This window comes from Siniperca chuatsi, linkage group LG7, assembly GCF_020085105.1.
Source record: "Siniperca chuatsi isolate FFG_IHB_CAS linkage group LG7, ASM2008510v1, whole genome shotgun sequence".
NCBI lineage: Eukaryota > Metazoa > Chordata > Actinopteri > Centrarchiformes > Sinipercidae > Siniperca > Siniperca chuatsi.
Window position 1 is genome coordinate 24,631,935 of NC_058048.1, and position 21,030 is coordinate 24,652,964.

The 21,030-nt window shown below is 40.1% G+C and overlaps 1 protein-coding gene across 1 annotated transcript in view; it reads right to left on the minus strand.

Moving 5' to 3' along the window:
- Window positions 1-14,465, minus strand: part of LOC122879021 (protocadherin-16-like) — an 83,514-nt gene extending 69,049 nt beyond the window's left edge. Inside the window, exons 1-2 of the mRNA XM_044202639.1 lie at window positions 13,912-14,465; window positions 6,368-8,188 (exon numbers count right to left, since the gene is read on the minus strand). Of these exons, the coding sequence (XP_044058574.1) occupies window positions 6,368-8,167 (1,800 nt within the window). The 5' untranslated portion in view covers window positions 8,168-8,188; window positions 13,912-14,465. The remainder of the gene's footprint in view (window positions 1-6,367; window positions 8,189-13,911) is intronic.
- Between the last annotated feature and the right edge of the window lie 6,565 nt (window positions 14,466-21,030).

A 21,030-nucleotide genomic window follows, 5' to 3' on the forward strand; every position in this document is an offset into this window, starting at 1 on the left:
GCATTCTTTGTAACAGTCAAGTTCTGGATATGGAGACAATTTGCTCAGTGGTTAAGATATTTTAGGGCTGTGTATATATAGTGCATGCTTTTCTAGAAAGAGGCAGTTTTATCATGAATGTAAAATACACATATAAACATGCTGGCGACTGAGTATCTACCATTACAATACCTACACTTCATCACACCAAAACATTTTTTGTTGCTCATTGTTTGAGATCTAGTTTCCTGGTTACTGATTTTTGTCACCTGGCAAGCTGTCACTCAGCGTCTGCTTTCCAGTCTGGTGGCTTCTTTTGGACAGCAGGGGAGTGAATGGATGATTTAGCACAGATTTGCTTTGGAACAGAATGAATATCACGAGCAGATGATGCTTCCTGATGCCCAGCTTGTGTAGCAGTGCCAACTGCCTTGCACATGTGCAGGGGGACCACAGGCTGTGAGAACAGAAGGCCTGGCAGCCCTCATCACAGCAAGCCTCTCAGTCTACCCCCTCCTTCCCATTCAGTCGTCTCAAAGGAGGAGGGAGGCAAAGTGAATAATTGTCTCTATTTACGAAGGTCAAGCAAAAGTGCTCCTCTTGAGCCTGAACGCAACACTGCGACAACGTGACTGTGAAGGCACACACACCTGCAGTCTGACTTCACTCTGTTGGTAATTTACACCCATTTCATTCTTGCATCATCAAATTGGATAAGCCTGGGACTGGTCTGACTGGGACCCACAAGGCAGTATGTTCACGTCATTCCAGGGAGGCCTGAGTGTCCCCAGGCAGGCAGATGTGCTGCTCTCACCTGCTCCGATCCACATGTCACCACTCCGGAGGGAAACAGGGGGAAGTGAAGAGGTGTAATTGGATCACAGAGGGGACACAGCAGTGTGGGAAAAGGAAGTGGGAAGAGATAAGAAGTCTGGATGGACAAGGAGAAAGAGTAAAGAGAGACAAACAGAGACAAAGAGACAGGAAGAGTGATGAAGACCCCTCCCCTTAGATTCACAGGATAGATGTTAGAGGATGGATCAACAGCTGGATCCAGCTGCTGAGTAGGAGCTTTGTCGCAGCTGCCAGAGGCTGACTGTCCCTCTGGAGACTCTCAACTGTTTTCTTTCTCCCTCTCTCTCACTCTCTCTCCTTTCACTTTACTCCCACCCTTTCATAGAAACTTGGAAGTAGTGCTGAGAGGTCTGCCTCACCTGCAGCAGACAGTCTGGCAGACAGTCTGTACTAATGAAATTTCTTGTCCCACTAGAGAGCCATATAAGCCCATCTTCCTTCCTTGCCAGATGTGGGCAGGAAACCCCTCCAGCTGACTTCTATCTCTCACAACTTTTGCTTCACAGCCAACACTCTGCGTGGCTACATCAAAGCCTGTACTGACCCTTTAGAATCACCCCGAAGCCTTGGAAACACTGCTTGCTTTACCACTCAGCACCCACATAACAGACAGCTACCAACAAAGAATTCTGATTGCATGTTTTTAAAAATATCACTGGCTGGTGGTTGCACCTGTATGACACAGCAGCAATCTTACATATTTCAAAAGCTTGAGTAGGTTCAAAAAATACATTAACTGCCTATAACATAAGGTATATGGATAATAATTAAAGCAAACCGGTTACTATTACAAAGCAATCGGCTATCTGACGTCAACAATCTACCACTGAAACATTTCGATTAGCCAGTCAACTGTAAATTTTGATAAATGATACATCCTTTAAGTCATTTACTAGGCAAAAATGCCAAATATTCCCTGGTTCCAGCTTATGAAACGTGAGGAGTTGCTGTTTTTCTCTATTTTATATTTATAATTTAATTATAATTTAAATTCTAAAATATCTTTGGATTTTGCACTGTTGGTTGGACAACAACAGCAATTATAGACGTCACACATTGGCCTCTGGGAAATTGTGATGGTCATACAGAATTCAGCTACTTCTTGACATTTTATATACTTGATTAAATGATTAATTGTAAAAAATAATCGAGAGATTAATCAAGAATTAAAGCTCTAAAATAAACACAGTATTTGGAATCTACAAATGTAGTGGTCATTCTGTTCTGTTTCACAGTTTGGTGTTCAAACACCCACAGCTTTGGTTTTCCACTAATGAACAGTATTTCCTCCCAGCTTCTGTATTCAACCATATAACATTAAAAGTTTTACCACAACTTTCTCCTTTTCCTGTGCTGTTGGAAAGAGAGAAGCAGTGGATATGCTGATGGACGTCTGAACACAATAAAATGCGCTCAGCTGTCTCAAGTACAGCAACTTTGACCTGAACACCCACACTCTATCCAGATGTACATCAGTGTTTATGTTCGCTTCAGTGCCCCTGCTAGGCCCAGGAGTAAGTGTTCAAGGAAGTATTACATTTGCGAACACATTAAGTAGCACATCCAGTTTCCTGCAATTTTACCATTCCCTGAAAATACTGTTATACCACAGAGCCACAGTGAAGTTTCATAGTTAGCAGGAGGAAAAAGAAACAGAGGAGACCAAAAGCAGAGTCAGTTCGCCTCAAGTTAAACCAATCTCACGGGGAGACAGGCCAGTCTGGTATTAAAACAGACAAGTGAACATTTCGTTTGACACAAACCATCCCCAGAAAAATGTCTGGTGAGAATTGATTACATGGTTTGTGTACCAAAATACTAGTTTGAAACTGGCAATTTCACTCGTCTCCATAGTTAGTCTCATTTAGATACTCTGGAAAAGCTTTACTTGAGAAGTTAGCAAATTTTATAACGGAGAGAAAAAGTAGCAATGTAGAGAGAGTGATTGAGAGAGTGAAAGTCAGAGTGAAAAGCAAGATGTACTTCAGCAATGTAGGCTTTCCAAAGTACCATGAGGAAGCTAGAACAAAAGCAACTCCTGCAATTAAAGAGTGAACACCAGATCTTTACCCTGACTGAACTGCGGAGAGCATTATTAACGTTTCTGGATTAGGAAAATTATTACCTTACATCACACAGTAGCCACATTTTTTCATCAAATAATAGAGCTCAAGGACACCATGGCTCAAGGTATTGGAATCACTGTTATTAGCACCTGCCTGGTGGTCACTACAGTACAAAAAGACTGTGGAAACTGTGAGGGACTAATGTGAAAAAACACATTCTTTCAATCATTCGTACATTCATACATTTCTCCAGGGCAATTATGAGTGCTCTTTTTTCCCCATAGACTGGTCACTTTTATGCTGACAGGAATGGAGAGTGCCACTTCACTGAGGTACCTCTTTCAACGAGACTGCCTCTAAAGAATTCAGTGAAATAATGACTGTGTTTGAGTGGTACTGTATGTTACACAGCTTAAAAAGACTCTTAAAAAGCATCTTTAGTTATCTAAACTAGCAGGCTCATAGTATTGATGCACACAAGAAATCCTAGCCAAAGCTTAACAATCCTACACATCACCAGTGTTTTTTCAAGGGAAGTGATGTGATCAGGCAAAAAGTTGCCAAGACATCACTGAGACAGGAAGCACTTTAGACAGCAAAGGAACGGATAAATGTTTGTGTTTGTGTTGCAGCTTCAAGAAAGAAAAATGGCTACATGCATATGTTCACTTGCAGCAATCAGTGTTCGTCTCATGTTGCTAGGGGGCTCAAGCAATGACAAGCAGTCCATTCTGTCATGAACATGGGGGAGGCGGGTTTAAAATTAGGTCTGGCCTATCCTCACACCCAGCTAATGAGAAATGAAGTGAGATCAGATAAGAATTTGGAGAGGGACAGACCAACGGACAGACGAGGAAGCCCCCCTGCTCATTTCACCTCCGCCACTCATGCCAGAGCTTGTCAGGGCTCATTTCCCCCTCAGCTGCCCAGAGACCCCCTCTCGCCTTTCTACTGGAGCCAGAAGACCCCCCGAAAAAGACAGAGGGACAATTCTTAGCAGAGACACACTCCAAACCAACCAAAAACCACAACGATATGAGGTGTAAATTATTCCCCAATACAAGATTCTCACATAACCAACTGGAACACTTCATTATTTCATAAGTGAACTAACACATAGGAGGATTAATGGCAAATAACTCTCAAAGCCAAGACAACCAGGCTTTGCTTAACTGAATTTGGAGATATTTAAGCTGGCTGATGTGCCTCATTATCCCTAATGACATCTTGTATTACTCTTATTCCTCCATGTCAGGAATCAAAAGCCCATATGCTTAATGACCTAATTAAATGACCTTAAAGTAATGATTTGTTTTTTCATCTTGTTCACTTTCCTATTATTCTAAGAAGACTTCCCACATTTGTAAGAAAATGCACACTGGCAGAGAACAGTTTAACAGTACCTCTTGAGTGAATGCATGCTTGCAATCCATAGTGTAAAACTGAGATATAAAATAGTGCAAGCGAACATCATCCGCCTTATAAATGGATCAAATAGCATATGCAGAGTATAGCAAGATATTCTGGTATTGTGGTTGCTTTGTGGCATCAGATCTGTGGTGTAACAGTTATATTTGACTTCTACACCATCCAGAAAACTTGTAAAATTGGACAGTTTGAAAACTAATAATGGAGTATAGAATTAGTAATGGCTCATGAAATGCATTCCACAATGCAGCTTGTGGCTTTTAAAATGTTGTTTTTCATGTCGTGTTTGATTTCCACTCTCAAGGATGACCTATTTTCTTTGCAGTAGATCTTGCATATTGAATTACAAGACTGATTGCTGTTAATAGGCTTAAGTCCTTATTTTTAGTCCCCCCCACACACACACATCTAATTCTAAAGTTATCCATAAACCAATTGATGTATAGCGGAAAGTGACAAAATATCACAGACACAGCATTGTGGAGCCAGACTATATTAAAATAATCATGAACTGCTGTGCTGGTGACCTGTGGAGGAAAAAAAAAAAATCAAGCCACTTCAAACGTTTGAATTAATGATCACAATACCCATATTGTAATGTTTTTTTGGACAGCATTGTGAATGGAAAAAGGGGACATTGGGAATTTCATTTGCAGAGAAAAAAAAAGGCAGTCATCAGATGTCTTGCTGAGATGTTTGGATGTAGAGCTGGCACCCTGAGTAAGAGCAGTCTGTTCTCACATGGCCCGCCAAACATACGTCTGCAGCATCCAGGCAGGCCCAAGAGAGGCCAGAAAGCAGTGTCTTTAAAGAACTACTTCATACTTGGACCCTGTGAGGCCACTGATCAAACATGTCATATTCTGAGAGTTGTTTGAGAGCAGGTAGTAATACTTTTGGAGTCAATGCAGAGGAAAGACACAAATCTGACCATCTCTAGTTTGAAAGAAAACAAAATATGGGGTTTCAGATATTTTCATAGAACATGAACTTCAGCCTTCACTGGAAAGAGTGATTGTAGAACTTTACAGTTCTCCAAAGCATACATTTTTTAATTATTCTTTGGTTCCATTTCAAAATTCCATAATCAATTTCAGTACATTCCCTTTCTCCTTATACTTGTGGTCCCTGTGATTTATAATTAGGGGACCTCCCACAAGAAGCCCTTGTAGCTTCTATTTCTGCATTCAAGCCAGGAGTTGCGGTAAGGCCTGCGTCTCCCTTCACCCCTTCCTCTCCCAAGGCCAAACCCTGGGCCATGATCCCATCTGCTGGGCCCTCTGTCTGGACTGCACTCTGTATCTAACTCCTTGATCCATGCAATACTACTGCAGACTCTACAAATAGAATTAGTATGAACATCTATACTTGTTAAAAAAAGCTTGCCGATTTGAGAAACAACTGATGAGCTGTCTTTTGTAAGTGCTGTCTTTTTAATAAGATAGCCAAAAACAACTTGAGAAAACAATATGTTTTAATGAAACAGGACTGCAGTCACTGGGGTGGCTGTAATTTGTCTGCATTTTAATTCATCTTGTCGTCTATAGCCATTTTTTCTCACGCTCAACTAGCCTAATTAAGGTGCCTTTTGAGAGTGAAGTGACATCTATTTCTTTAGATAAAGCCCTGAATTTGTCTCTGCCTGTGAGTATGTGAAAACCCCCTTTGTGCCTGGGCTGACAGAGGACTTTACACTGCCTCTGTTGCCCTGGAAACCTTTTGAGAGGTGAAGGGGAGGACAGCCAAAGAGGAGATCATCTTGGCCTAAAACCGCAGGTAAATCCTCACTGAGGCAGTCCAATTTAAACAGCGTTACCATTAAAAATAACTCTTCATAGAGGAATGAAAGGAATCAGCAAAGTCTGACAAATGTCTCTCCTATTTATCTAATAAATTTCCATTTGTTATGCTCTTCACAATTGCCCCCAAGTTGAGTTCAGACTCTTGCATGAGCTCAGCATTAAAGTGTGGGAGTGTGTTTACAAAAATCATCAATTCACAAACTTTGAATGAAATAAATCTGCAAGAAAATGTCCTACCACAAGAATGCAGGTCCCTGGAGCTGTGTTCTCCTTGATGGACACATTGTAGAAGTTTCTCTCAAAAACAGGCTCATTGTCATTTATATCCTGAAGCACAATGTTTACTACAGCAGTGGAGGACAGGGGTGGTTTCCCTCCATCTGTGGCCACCACAGTTATACTGGGATTGGGGTTCTTTTCATAATCCAGCTGTGAGAGAGTGGTGATAATCCCTGTAACAGAGTCTATACTGAACCAGTTGGAATAAGCACCTTGGTCTTTCAGGATGCTGTAGTTAATGTCCCCATTGGGCCCCTGGTCTTTGTCTCTAGCTGTCACCTGTAACACAAAGCTCCCTGGAAACACCACTTCGGGGATGACCTGCCTATACACTGGCTGGTCAAACAGAGGAGGGTTGTCATTAATGTCCGTCACCTGGATGATGAAGGAGGACTCGGCTCTGAGAGGAGGCGTGCCTGAGTCTGTTGCCATCACCCTCAGCTCATAGGTGTCTCTCTCCTCCCGGTCCAGAATCTGGTCCACACAGATCAGATAGATGATGCTATCCTTAGTGGTCAGGGCAAATTTTCCATCTCCTCCCTCTAGTGACACGTTGACATTGGCGTACTCTCCATAGTCTGGGTCAGTGACTGAGATCCTGGCTACATACTGGCCTGGCTGTGCACCTTCTGAGATTCTGGGAGATCCATCCTCACTGAGAAAGATGATGGTCATGGTGGGCTGGTTGTCATTGTAGTCTCTGACGTGGATGGTGACGAAGGCATTGGTCACCTCCGGCTGGGTTGCGTTGTCTTGCGCCTGGACCACCAGCTCGTGGACTCTCCTCATCTCAAAGTCCAGTGGCTTGTTGAGCGTGATGATACCAGTGCGAGAGTCAATGATAAAGTAGTGGTCTGGGTCGCTTTGTCTCCTGTTGATTTCATACAGCACCATCCCGTTGTCTCCTTCATCAGTGTCTGTGGCAAACACCTGCAGGATGTTGCTTCCTGGCTGGAGGTTCTCAGATATTATGGCATGGTAGCGGCTCTGGTTGAAAACAGGGGCGTTGTCATTAATGTCTTGTACAGTAATATCTAATGTCATCTGATCGGTCCTTTTGGGGGAACCACCATCAAAGGCCTCCAGAGATAAAGTATAGGTGGATCTTTTCTCTCTGTCTAGAATGGCATTGACCACCAAGTCCAGATAGAGAACCTCATTGCTTCCCCTCCTGGTCTCCAAGGTGAATGCCTGGCCAACATTTCCATCCTTGATAAGGTAACCCTGTGTTGTAAGCTGGCCTTTATCAGCATCAGCAGCTGGCTCAAGAGGAAACCTGGTGCCGACAGGTGTCTGCTCAGGGATTTTAAACGTGGCTCGTTTTCTCGGGAACATCGGGGCATGGTCATTTATGTCATTCACCTTGATGGTCACCTCCACAGTCACACCTGTCATGGTGACTGCAATGAAGTTGTATCTATCCCTAAGTTCCCTGTCCAGAACTTTGGCGGTTTTAATAATGCCCGTGCTCTCATCTATGTCCAAATCACTACCCACGCCTGTGCCCTCATGGTCTGAGATGAAGTACAGGGATGCTGTGATGCCAGGAGGAAGTCCTGCACTGATGTCACCTACAATTGTGCCTGCAGGCTGTTCCTCATCTAGCTGTAGCTCAAGGGTCCCCAGGACCACGGGGGAATGGACTGTTACAAGCTCCAAGGCCACATACACCATTAGCACTATCCTTCTGTTCCACCAACTCTCACGGTGCGAAGGGTCCATTATAGACTTCCCAAAACCCTTGGCAACTGTCTTCATTTTGGCTCCTTCTTTTTAAACCTGGAAACACACAAAGAGGAAAAGCTGAGCAATATCAAAACCTGACAACAGCTGAAACTAAGAAAAGGTGTATTATTTCTGCATCGAAATACAGAGTAAGTTAGTTTAAGAAAAATAAGTGTATGCCTTAAAACACTTTACCATATGTTTTATGGGCTCTGTTCCCAACCACAGCACATACAACAGACCCTGCACATACCATTTTCCTACAGTTCTTAGTTCACTTAATAAGTCAACACCTTGTTCCTCCTGCATACCAGAAAGCTCTCCTTTACTGAAGAAACATCAAAACCACAGGCTGTAGCATACTACCTCAGACAGGGAGTCTTTGGCTGTGGCTATACAACTCTAATTAAAAAGGTGTAGGAATCGCTACCCAGTGTGTTCACCATAGCAGTACTCACTCATGCAAGTCTGGGAGGTGAGGTCCTGGATTTAATATTTATGTGTGCTACCACATTTAGCTCTCATGGAGTGATCAGTTTTGAAACACTCCTCCAAATCCATTTAAAATATTTAACTCCCCTCTATCTTTCAATACTTATGGGAATTAAGAGTTTGAGTGTTAAATCAAGAGGAAAAATTGATTATTGATATTCAAAAGGAGCCAAGGGTGTTAGAATTCCTTGCATAAACAATAGGCACACTCTGGCAATGGACCCACACCACAGCACAGGATCTGTAATTGAGACTGAGAGACACTTTGGAGCAATGTGGAAATTGTTCAACAAGACTGTCACCATCTGCAAAATAATCCAAAACCACCAAGTGTCTGGCACACAGAAAATTATTGTGTCTTTTGCATTAAAAAAGAGAGCAGCTTCCAATTGTGCGTGGTTCTGTCTAAATTCATGTAATTCATAACTACTTTGACTTGTTGGCAAAGTAAATTTTGCTTTATTTTTTGAGGAAATATATACAAGCACATTATATTGAATTAAATTTTGAGGAATTGAGTGTCTAGTGAAAACTCTTCAAGGCTCCCCCCAGTGGTTTAACTGATACCTGCAAGGAAACGTTCACAAAATATCTGTGTATCTGTGTGCGTGTGCACTAAACGCCTCCCTTGTGTCCCTGAACGCAGTGTGGCGATTGGTCTCAGCCATGGTGGTGACAGTGTGTTTGAGTGACAGAGTAGTACAGCAGAGTTGAAGGGCTCCAGGCAGTCTACCTCTCTCCCTTCTTCTGGCTCTGCAGCATTGTAATTGAGGGATGCTGGAATTTGGCCATAAATACAAAAGATTCCAGGGCTAATTTCAGTCTGCCGTGATTCAAAGCCTGCAACACTGAAGATGCTAATTTTAACGTCATAAATTGGTTTGAATTCAACTTAGTGTGAGTAGTGAGAAGCCTAGGACTATTACTTGTTTTGAAATGAAAATCTATGTTACTAGTTCAAGATTTTTTTAACAGTTTAGACAACAAAAATGAACTCATTTAACTGCATTAATTCCTAATTCATATTACTTTCACAGAGATCATAATAATTGCAAATGACAGGATTATAAAGGCAAGCACTACAAATTCACCATTATATACCATACTTTGGGTTGCTTTGTGAATGCTATTCTTGGCCAAAACATAAGCACATCCATGACAGCTTGAAAATCTTGACAGCACTTGAACTTTAAAGGCTCAGTATTGATTTACTTTACTGCAACACTGGGGATGCACTTTTACAAAGCTTTCTCCAAAGCACAAAGGATAGCTTTTCAAGCCCAGAATCTTTGTCCAAATGCCACAACTGAAATAATGCACTCTCTGGTTGAGCTACAGTGGAGGACCTCTGCAGAGCGGAGTAGCCTAATGGATATAGCAGACACAGTCGGGTAAGCTAATTGCACAATACCAGGTTAAGAAGGACATATGGTTTTAAAAGATTCCGTATGAAGTTAGTTTTAAAGTGCAGAAATGTGTCTAAGAAGTTCACCAATATATATATAACAAATACTGTCACCCACCCACCCAGGCCTCATACACTGAGAGTTTCATGTATGAAAGTTAATGGCCAGTTAGCAGTCAGGATATAAAAGGTAACAACCTATTCGTGCATATGGGCTTCAGGGAAAGCAATCCGGGAAAAAAACAGTTCAGAATAGCTGCTGATGGTTGAAAGCTGTTGCATTTAGTAAGCCAATCCCATTGTGGCTTGGATTCAGATGTTTTCCTTGCATCATTGTCCTAGATCATGGTGAGTCCCTCCTGCTGGTAGTTAAACCTTGGTGAAGAGTTTTGTTAAGATGATGTAACTGCTGGAGGATTAACCCCCATGTACCTGCAGCAAAGACACTAAAATGTTTTATATAGCAAAAGCTTCATTGAGGTTATTTTTTCTAAAACCGGCATATGTCTGTAACACATCATGTACATCTCATTGTTAGCAGTGACTATAGCATTGACCCACTTTCTTTTGAATCCTCTAAACCAAGTCAACCGACCAAATCCAAGGTTTCCAGGATTTACATGCAGAATGAAACCTCTGTGTGAATACATTGGATATCATTCTGGGAACTTCGCTAGCATGACTGGAATCAGCATCAGAATCCCTGGCAGCATTGAATTAGGGGAACATCAGGGCTGCATTTCCACCTCTCCACTGTGGTCTAGATCGTGTTTGGCAAAATGTGTCAGATATTAATTTTTCATGATAGCTGAAAATACATTTGCTTATTTGTTTTTCGCTTTTCAATTTTCTGTGAAGTACTATTTGTATTTCTTGCACTTCAATATCAAGACAACTAGGCCTTTGGTTTGGCAAACACCTACAATAGACAATACATCTGAACAAACACTGCTGCCTGAGCCAATACCTACATTACATAGAAGAATGCCAAACCTCACCTTAAATGTAAATATGATTTTTAACCATGTAGAGAAAAAGATACCATTAAACAGTATAATTAATAGACTGGATTTGCCACAGATCAAACTGGCCAAGTCATCCAATTTCATCTGAGAAGACATATCTTACAGATATTGAATAATCATCAAATACTTATCTTAAACTAATATCTTAAACTACAATCATACACAAATTTTGAGATGGTCTCTTGTGAATTTAATTTGATGCTTTGCTGATCTAACCAGAGTATCTGATCTACAGGGATAGAGCCCAAATACTGATTAAAATCTACCCCAATTCATCAAAAATGTGAGCCCAAATACAGTACTTCAGCTGCACTACTTTAATTAACACAACCAAACCATTTTCACCACCAACAGGCCAAGAGGGACAACTATAGTAACAGACTCGTAAAATGAGCTTCTAATTCCATGCCATGATTCCAGTTAACTCAAAGAAAACTTCTGTGGTTTCAAGAACATGCCAGGCTGCCTGAGGCTCAATGGAGCCATAATGGAAACCACAGACAGAACTGCAGATTGACTGGACATGAAGATGACAGGCTTAGCACAAAGCAAACTAAAAAGCTCTGAATGTTTGCCAGACTACTGCCTCTCACAAGTACCGCGTTTCTGTGCCCTGCATTAGTCTTTAAAACGTCAGTCCCTCGGCATGTAAAAAGGCCAGGAAAAGCCATCACAGGCCTCAGATACACATGCACTTCCTGGCCATAACAAACACGGTATTGGGAAAACACACCGGCTCCTTTTTCACAATGAGCTGAAGGTTTCTGAAGGTCCGTGACAAGACGGATCATCTCTTTCCCACAGCAAGAGCAGCATGGGTTGGTGCAGCTGTTTGTGTAAGATGTTCCAGATAAAAAAACACACACCTCATGTCTTTGAAGAGGACACCATCTGATATTGCCTTGACGGTGCTAGTGGTTGCATCATTAAAAACACATGTGCATCGAGTTACAGTAGCAGGGGTGCAAGGAGTGTTTGGACAACATTACTACAACTATGGTCAAAGTTCACCTCATATGTGAACAGTCACATACATTTCTTAAGAGGACAGCACTGATTGGGATTTTTAAAAATTTTAGGGTGTTCACAAATTTTGTCTGCTTTCAGCATTGGTGTAGATTTATTTTAGGTGACAGAGTCTGGTCACAAATGAGAAAACAAACTCCAGAGGTGACAGCCTTCTGGCACGACACCTTCAAAGGCCATGGTTGATGGACACTTGACTTATTTTACTGATGACGACACTGCTAGGAGATGAGTAAAACCGCAGTGACTACACCCAGGAACTTTTCAGAAATTTAAGGCAGCAAGAAACTTTCTGGGTGGGAGAAACATATCTTGTGTTTCATTCCTTTTTAGGAGTCTGGAACACTAGCTTCATCAACAGCATATGCAAGCTACAAAGACAAGACTAGTGAAATGATTACTTCATGCGCTGTGCCGAGGGTTTATGACATAATCCTTGGATTGTTATAAAAGCTGTGGAGGTCCACATTTTGGTTTTCTCCATCAGTGCTGATTTTTTTGTTTGTTTTCTCTGTGAGCTATAAATTATAACTCAACCCAGTCTTAAAAGTGGCACACATTAGAATAATGATCTAGAGTGGAGATACCTCAACAGAGAAACTGATGGCAATCGTCACCAAAAAATGTAAATTGCACAAAACCTAAGCAGGTATAGAAATGGATAATTGAATAGATGGGTGGATGGATGAAAAACACTGACAGTTTAATTTTTTTAAAAGCCTTAGTGGTATGGATAGTGTTATGGTTTAGTCAACTGGCCTCATATTATTATTAAGTAGACTGGCAGCAACAATGTAACTGAACATCTCATAACTTAACTATTGTAGAGGTGGTAAACAAAGAGAAAAAAAGAAAGGAGGAGCCTGCAATCCTTGTTGTGTCTTAAGTTAAAAAAAAACTGCATAATTACTCAGCTGCACCATAGCAACCATCACACTCACAACTAAAGTGCGCGGTGATGGAACCCAGTGGAGACTTAATTGATTTATTAATTGAGGGAAAGGAACACCTATTCACGGTCAATGAACACAAGTCTGCCAGCACAATAACTGCCGACATGTGGATAATCATTTGGTATGTGCTCAACTGGAGTAAGAGGGAGGCACAAAGGCTCAGCGGCAGCAGCAGCACTTAAAATAATACAATAAAATAACTCGATAGGTTGACCAATTTGAGAGGAATGTCTCTTAGGGGTTTTTTTTTTAAAGTGTGACATGACATGTAGTTAAAATATTTGGCTGCTCTTCAAAGTATGCGCGCAAGCTGAGCGTGTTGTGTTACAAACATCACTGCAGTCATATTTATTACACAAATGAAAGAACATTTCATACTAGAACTTGGATATATTTCCTTTATGAGCAGGTTTTGCATGTAAAAGATTCAGGATGAAAGCTGCAAACTAGCACACCATATGCCCTTGAATATTGCAGACATTGCCTGCTATAAGGCTATCTATTAAGGCCGTTTCTTTCAATTAACTTTGAAACAGATTTTAAAAAGAACCAGTGTATTTTCAAAAGGTAAATAGGCGAGGTTGCAACATTGAATACAATGGAACTGTATGCCCATTACCGCATGAGCTGGAAACAGGTCTGCAAAAAAAAAATAGTAGCCAACGTCGTAAATCATGTATGAGTTTTACATATCCCTTCCACTAGAAAGTATCTACTGCAGGCAGAGGATCAGCGAGTAAGCTGTAAAGTGTGTTAAACACTAAACAAGTGAAAGAAAAAGTGTGGTTACGGAAAAACTGCACTGATGGACAACTTCATCGCATCAGGTTACTTGTGGAGTGAGGAGATCTGTGACATGCTGAGGCGGATACTCACATTCATCTGTTGCTCTGCCGTGTCTAAGAGAGGACAAGCCGAGTTTCAAGATATCCAGATTCTTCTCTCAGTATTCCCTTATGAAGTCCAAAGTGAATATTACATCCATTTCAGGACTTAAAAAACTTGTAGGCTATCCTTTGCCAGTGATTGTAAGATCCCCCCCGTTGCACGCACTTTGTTCCTTTGCAAAATTCCTAGTTCTTTCCGATGTCTTGCCAGACGAAAAGGTTCAAAGTAAAATTGCAACTTGTAAAACTTTCCTGTCGTCCTCTTCCAGTAGACGTTATGAAGTTATCGTCATCCACTGTCTGTCTGTCTGGTCACAGACACACTGCTACAGCACGCTGACTGAAACCAAACAGTGTGGGGCCGAGCGGTGGACGTCCCTCTCCAAATCTAATTTATTCAACACGTGACGGAGTGCAACCTCCTGCTCCTCTCTGCTTTAGTGCTGCTGCTGCTGCTGTGGCTGCCTCGAAGAGCCACACCGACTGCAGAGAGGCAAACCAGGTTATTGCTGAACTTTGGTGCCACCATCCTATCCAAAAGGGAAGTGTAAATCAGTAACACAAATTGCAGTGCTCCACGTGACGTAGATGCTACACAGGTTGAAATAATCTGGAATAATGATTTGAAATTGTCCAAAAGTTGTGATGTAAAGTGTGCTGTCGCAATATGCATATGGCAACGCATTTCTGTGATTTTAAACTGGGTGGAGTGGAGCTCCAGCATCAGATTTTATCTGGCAAAACAATTACAGTATGTATGATATGTTGTTCAAATATTATCCCCATAAGGTTCTTTTGAAATAACACTACCAAATAATAAAATAACATACAGACTAATGCTGACATAAATATCATATTGAAGGTGAACTTCAAGATCACAAATTGTAACTGTACTTTTCAGTGGATATTAGGTGAAAATCATAGTATAAAAGAAAATCTTCAAACATTTTCATTTATCATATTCAACTGCATACTTTCAGGCTCTCAGGTGCCACAGTGAGTGTTATATCCACCTACATGCGATACCTTGACAAAACAACCTCAACAAAACCACATCATCATAAGGCAGCCTAGCTATCATACAATGTTGTGATTCAGATGTCTGAAGTCCAAAAACCTCCTGGGGGTATTTTTCATCGAAGCCTAGAAAAGACTCCATGCCACTAACTTTTCCTCACATCTTGTGACTCTTTAAAGGAGCATAACCTACATCTCCAGTCAACTCCCAAGAGGAGCTCCGCTTTTATCTCTAACAGTGCTGGAGCCATAACCCTGCTTCACTTTCTTGTCAATCACTGAAAGCTCTGAAAGTTATTAAACCCTTGTCACTTTGCATTTAGAGCTTATAAACAAGAGAACAACAGAGGGGCCTTGCTGTGTCAACAAATATTATAACATATTTATTGTTGAGAAACAGTTGACTAAAGTGGGGTGAATGCATGCAACTGATCATCTTGCTTTCATTCACTGTTTTTTGTAGGTTTATTGATTTTTGTTGTTATCATCATTAAAGAAACATCTTTTGACTCGCCCTTTTGACAAAATAAAGTAATATGATTTATGATAAAACCATATTAGCCAAATACAGTGACAGTATTTAGTAGCAACAGTTTGAATAGTATTGACATATAGCTGTATCGTTCTGTTTGTGCTGATTAAGAAAATAAAACATTTGAAAAATAAGTTTGGTCATAACTACCACAGTTCAACATTTTGCTGGCCAAACATTTTTTTCCTCCAAGCAACCCAGTTATGTCTCCCTTCTTTCACTCTGTGAACTGCTATATCACCAAGTGGAACGAGTTCCAGCAGTGGCAGCAACTCAATATTACTGTGACAGCAGGGAAAAGGAGGCAAACTCACACAGACATGCACACACATACAGTACATGCCAATCCATATGTACATTCACGTGGACACACCATCAGATGACACTGATTTTTTTTTGTCAGAATAGCCTACACAGCTTTACTTCTACAGGGAAAACCATCCATGTCATCTGCTCTATCTGTCCCTGATATGCTTTAATGTCACTGTTACTGGTGATATAGGGAGACAGACAACACAAATTAAAATTACATTGTGCTTATGTTGTGTTATGCATAAGATAGCTGTGATTTAGACTGCAAAGAAACAAAAGAGTGATAAAACAAGGAGTTAAATAGTACATTGTACACAAAATAATGCTTACAGATTGCATGAAGTAAGAAGACAAAGATGTGGAGTCATTAAGGTATCTAATAAATGTCAATGTACTAAGAGGTATAGCACACACTCTTAAAGAAAACTTTGATTGTTTTTATTTCTTTTCTTAGATAACATGTTGCTCTGTTTCATCAACTCATGATATGACTTGACTCACTATCTGTGTAGCCTGTCACCCTGGGTTTGATCAGCAAAGACAATGATAAATTCCATGTCTTATCAAGATGCATTTTTATTGAAAATATTCTTTGTTTTTTAATTTTGTGCAAATATGTAAAAAAAAATGCCATAAACACTGCCTGTTGACAAGAAAATGGATTGTCAAATATCCTGTTGACAGCAGAATTATCTATTCTGACTCTGATGAATGATGAAACATGAAAAGCTGTACTGAAGCTAAATGTAAAAATGTCAACCTGATGCATTTGTTTATGGTTTTAAAAAACAAGCAGATTAGGTATTGTACTGTGGATAAATTGCATCAGCTCCTCATGAGGAGCATCTGTTGCTCATTTGGCATCAGCACTTTAGTTTCATACAAAAGTTCTACTTTGGTTTCAAGCTCAGATTTTGTTCACTACATCTTAAAACTTAATCCGCATTAATTTTACCCAAGGTCACTTCACACTTTCAATGAATTATTCATGTCTTTTTTCCATGCATATGACTGTCCAATGCATAGAATCCGCTGAGTGCAGTGCCTCGTCCTCACTGGTTGAGAGTATCTTGACTGCTCCTGTGAGTCATAGGAGACCCTGAATAAAAAAATCCAAGGTGCTGTAATGGTGGATAAATCTGCAGTTCTACTTTGAGGTTAGATGCTGTCCACATCACAAGGTTGTGGTCTTGGTAATTTTTCTGTGATGGCTATTTTGGTGACATTTGACCATGGATTACAGGGGAAACCACAGAGCTTGGCTTCTTTAGCCGTGCTGAAAGTCCACGGAAGAAATAATAAACAGATCGAATTTAATCAAGATTAAAGTTAAGTGTGTGACAGGCTGCTTTGCTAGAGGAATTAATTTCAACCAGAACAAAAGTGCATCCAACCTGATACACACAATGTACTAAAATGAGATAGAGCAGATTATTACTGAGCTGCCCCATGCAATGCAATATTCATACAGTGAATAGGAATAGGAATCAACTGTTCCTAAATCTTCCTATCTTAGTGTTATGAGGTCGTAAATACTACTTAAGATGTTCTTGAGATCTTTTTCCTGTCCTAAATTTGTATTTTGTTTATGTACAGCAGTTAACACACAGATCACTGGAGTCTGTGTTGTGTTTGTTACACTCACAAGGTTTTTATTGTTTTCATTTGCAAGTGTGCCTTAGGTAACTTAGAGTATGTGTGAATACGAATCTGAATTTTATCAAGACTTGGAAAAAGTTAAAGAAACAGGGCGTGATTTCTTCCCATTGTGCTGATTCACAACAGACAGTGAAAATATTTGGTCAAGAAGTTTATTATTATTTATCAAGAAAATAAAAAGAATAACAAAGATGATTAATGCGCAATGCTCTTGTTCTGCATCAGGTATTTACTACTTTTTCTGATATTAGACTGTTCACAAAACTGTTGTAACATTTCTAAATGAAATCAAGCGTGTACACATTACTTGTTACCTAAACCAAAAAATCATGCATTTCATTTCACAACATTCTCATAGATGTTCATTGTGTCAAGCTCTGGATCAATTTGTGATTCTTAAATGTAAATACTCTGTAAGCCAGACCTCAGTACCAATACTGATTACACCTTGCTGCTCTACTACAGCCTATCTGGATTAAAACACAATGGGCACTATCGGTTGTAGGCTTTAATTAGCTATGTTTTTAATGTGGACTGTGTAGAATATTTGATGGCGAAACCACAGTGGTGTTTTGGGGGGTTGGGCATGTGGTTGAGCAGAGGTCTAATGTAGACTTTTATTGAGACAAAACACTAACCAGAAGCACTAGTGAACCATTTCCTCCAGATTGCTGTGCATTTGAGGAAATATGAGCTTTGGTTTATTGAATGTTACTTCTAAAATAATGTACTTTACTCACTTGATGAATGAGAAGACCTGAGATCAGTTCTTGATCAAGTTAAAAAGTATTTTCACTTTCACTGTATTAAAGCACACTTGCATACAGTATACCTTTGTGTACTGTGTGTATGTATTGTATGTATCAACATACTCTATATAGACTTACACTGCAAGATATTGAGTCCACAGGTGGTTTTCATTTGGGTAAGATCTGGGAGTACCAGCTCTTTGTCATCTTCTGGTTAATCATGATGTAAAAGGTCTTTTATAGATTTCTGTTTAGTGTTACCACTGCTTCCTGACTCCAAAATTGCAACAATAAATCTTTTGTGTAAAGAAAAAAAAAATCAAAATTCTTTGTGATACCCTAGCCAGGACCCTGAAATCAAGGCTCACTGACTCATTATATTTCAAATAATATGATATTCATAATCTAAATTTATTGTAGGTAGAAAAACAGGCAGTCTCCAGACTACCATGGTGGTATATAGTGAGTGAGTGGATTTGAAAGTGCCTGCAGATGTGATCCTGCTGTCACTGCTGTTGCTGGGTCAAACCAACCTGTGATGCCAGCCTGAAAACTTTATTATTTTCTTTCTGAGCTACCAGGAAAAGGACATATCTGTTTAATTTGCTCTCACAGCTGTCTCACTCAACAACTACTCCATATATGTACCATCATGGATAATTTTTAGTGTTTTAATTTGTTACCCCAGTTCTTTTTGATTTATAAACTGTGGTCTCACAGTCCACACTGTAACAGAAGACAGAGGAAAGAGATAGTATTTTCATTGCAAAACAGAATAGAAAGTAAAAAAAAATAAAAACTGCACAGTGTTCATTTGCAGAATCTCACTCAGGAGGCAAGAATAATTCTGGGATGATTGTGCTCTTTCTCGACAATTAGTGCTGAGGGACCCTTGAGGAAAGCTGTGGTTGGGCTCAGCAAGTCCCAGGTGTGAATCTGTGTGACAAACATAAATACAAAGCAGGGCTTTGCTGATGAAGACTCAGTCTGCGCTGCAAATGCTTGTGTGGATTATAGAAACTAAAAAAACAGTCAGACTAACCATAGCAATATTGTGTTTCTCATGCCTTCTCTGACGACAAAGCCAGTAAGTTGCCTGTGGCTCCTTTGTTTTTCTCTTACATATTGTATGTAGACAGGCCAAATATGTCCATCTACTGAGCAATACAGGAAAAATCCACCTTTAAACAGTTCAACGCTGCTGCAAAACAGCAATGGGCTATGCACCCTGTATTTCTGGGCCCATATTGTTGTTTGTTAGTATATCTTTTATAGTTCCTACATTTAACTGGTCAAGCAGAACTTCACATCCTGTTGAGACATGGGTTGTCAAAGACACAAAATAGACTAAAGATTAATGAAAAATAGTGAACAAAGTAAGAATATCCAAAGGTGGATTTTATGTATCTTTAACCCCTCCTCAGGCTGGAGGCATAGCTGTAATGTGTAAAGACTCAGACAATAGAGGATTTAATCTGTTTGTCTTCAATATTGGCAGATGGAGTTATGGCTACACTTTATTGGAGTCTGAGAGATTACTGGAACACAATATGCTGAATAACCAACTTGAAATAATAATGTATTTTGATCCTGTGTGCTTAAATGTTATTAAAAGTGGTACATAGTCATCATAGTCAGGCATGAAATGAACCAAATAGGATCATACGAACAGCTGCAGTCATTGAGAATTAATCCACATATAAAGTTTTTGACAACAGTCTCAGGAGAAGTAAAAAAAATATAGAAGTGATAAGAAAATCAATAAAACTGACATTTTCCCTCAAGCCATGCAGCAAAGAGCTCTTCTTGTAACTAGAGGAGTGGAACTGAACTCTGCTAAAAAGATCGTTCAAGCATGAGAATAATTCAGCATGTCAGCAAAAGGATTTCTCTTGCTGGAAGATGCAGCTCTAAGGTGATTTGGAAATGAAACCTTGGTTGCTTCTGCTATTTAAAGAGAATATAAATTGATTGCATTACTCCAAACCTAAGTATATGTATTTACAGTAAACATCCAAAAATATTAATATATAATATTCTTTATCCTTCAAATTTCATTGCTTCTAAACAGGATCAGATCTGCCTCGGGCTCTTTCCCACTTAAGAGCAGTCTGGCTTATAACAATGACACCCACTTCAGAAAAACCAAATCTTTTGGGCTGTCCACTGTGAATGCTTTCTAATTAATACTCTATCAATCACACAGTCCAGCATGTCGTTCTCCTGCAGGACGAAATTCCTCAGACATTGTAGGGAGTCTAACTAATTCTGATGGAGATCACTTTTATTCTCCAGGAATGCATTCTGTTGTTGAGGAAAGGAATGCACAGCATTGAGAGGGATGCCCTGGAATTTTCAAAACAATTAAATTGTTCAAGCAAACATTTCTTTGAGGAAAGAAAAAAAAGCCTCTAATCCCATTACTCCACACTTCACAATGCTGTCACTTGAGAAAGTTTAGAAACGGTTGACTCTACTTGGTCTGTCATTTTGAAACACATCATAGTAATAAGCCTTGGCATAGAAGTGAACAATCATTATCAGGGTCAGCACAGAGCAACCTGGGTGAATTCCTTCATCTCTTCACCAAGACAGCCTGAATGAACTCTTACTCTGTTACAACTGCATGTCCTGACCACACTAGCAGATCACAACCAACATGGCTAAAAAAGGGAGCTCATTCAAAGTATCATACAGATGGAGTGACAGAATAAACTGAAATAATATATAACCGTGGAAACTAATTTTCTCTGCCATGAGTCAGTTGCTGTGATCATTTTCTTTGGCAGATGTGAAGCTTTCGGCTGGTTCCACAGGAAACATAAATGACCCACACCCT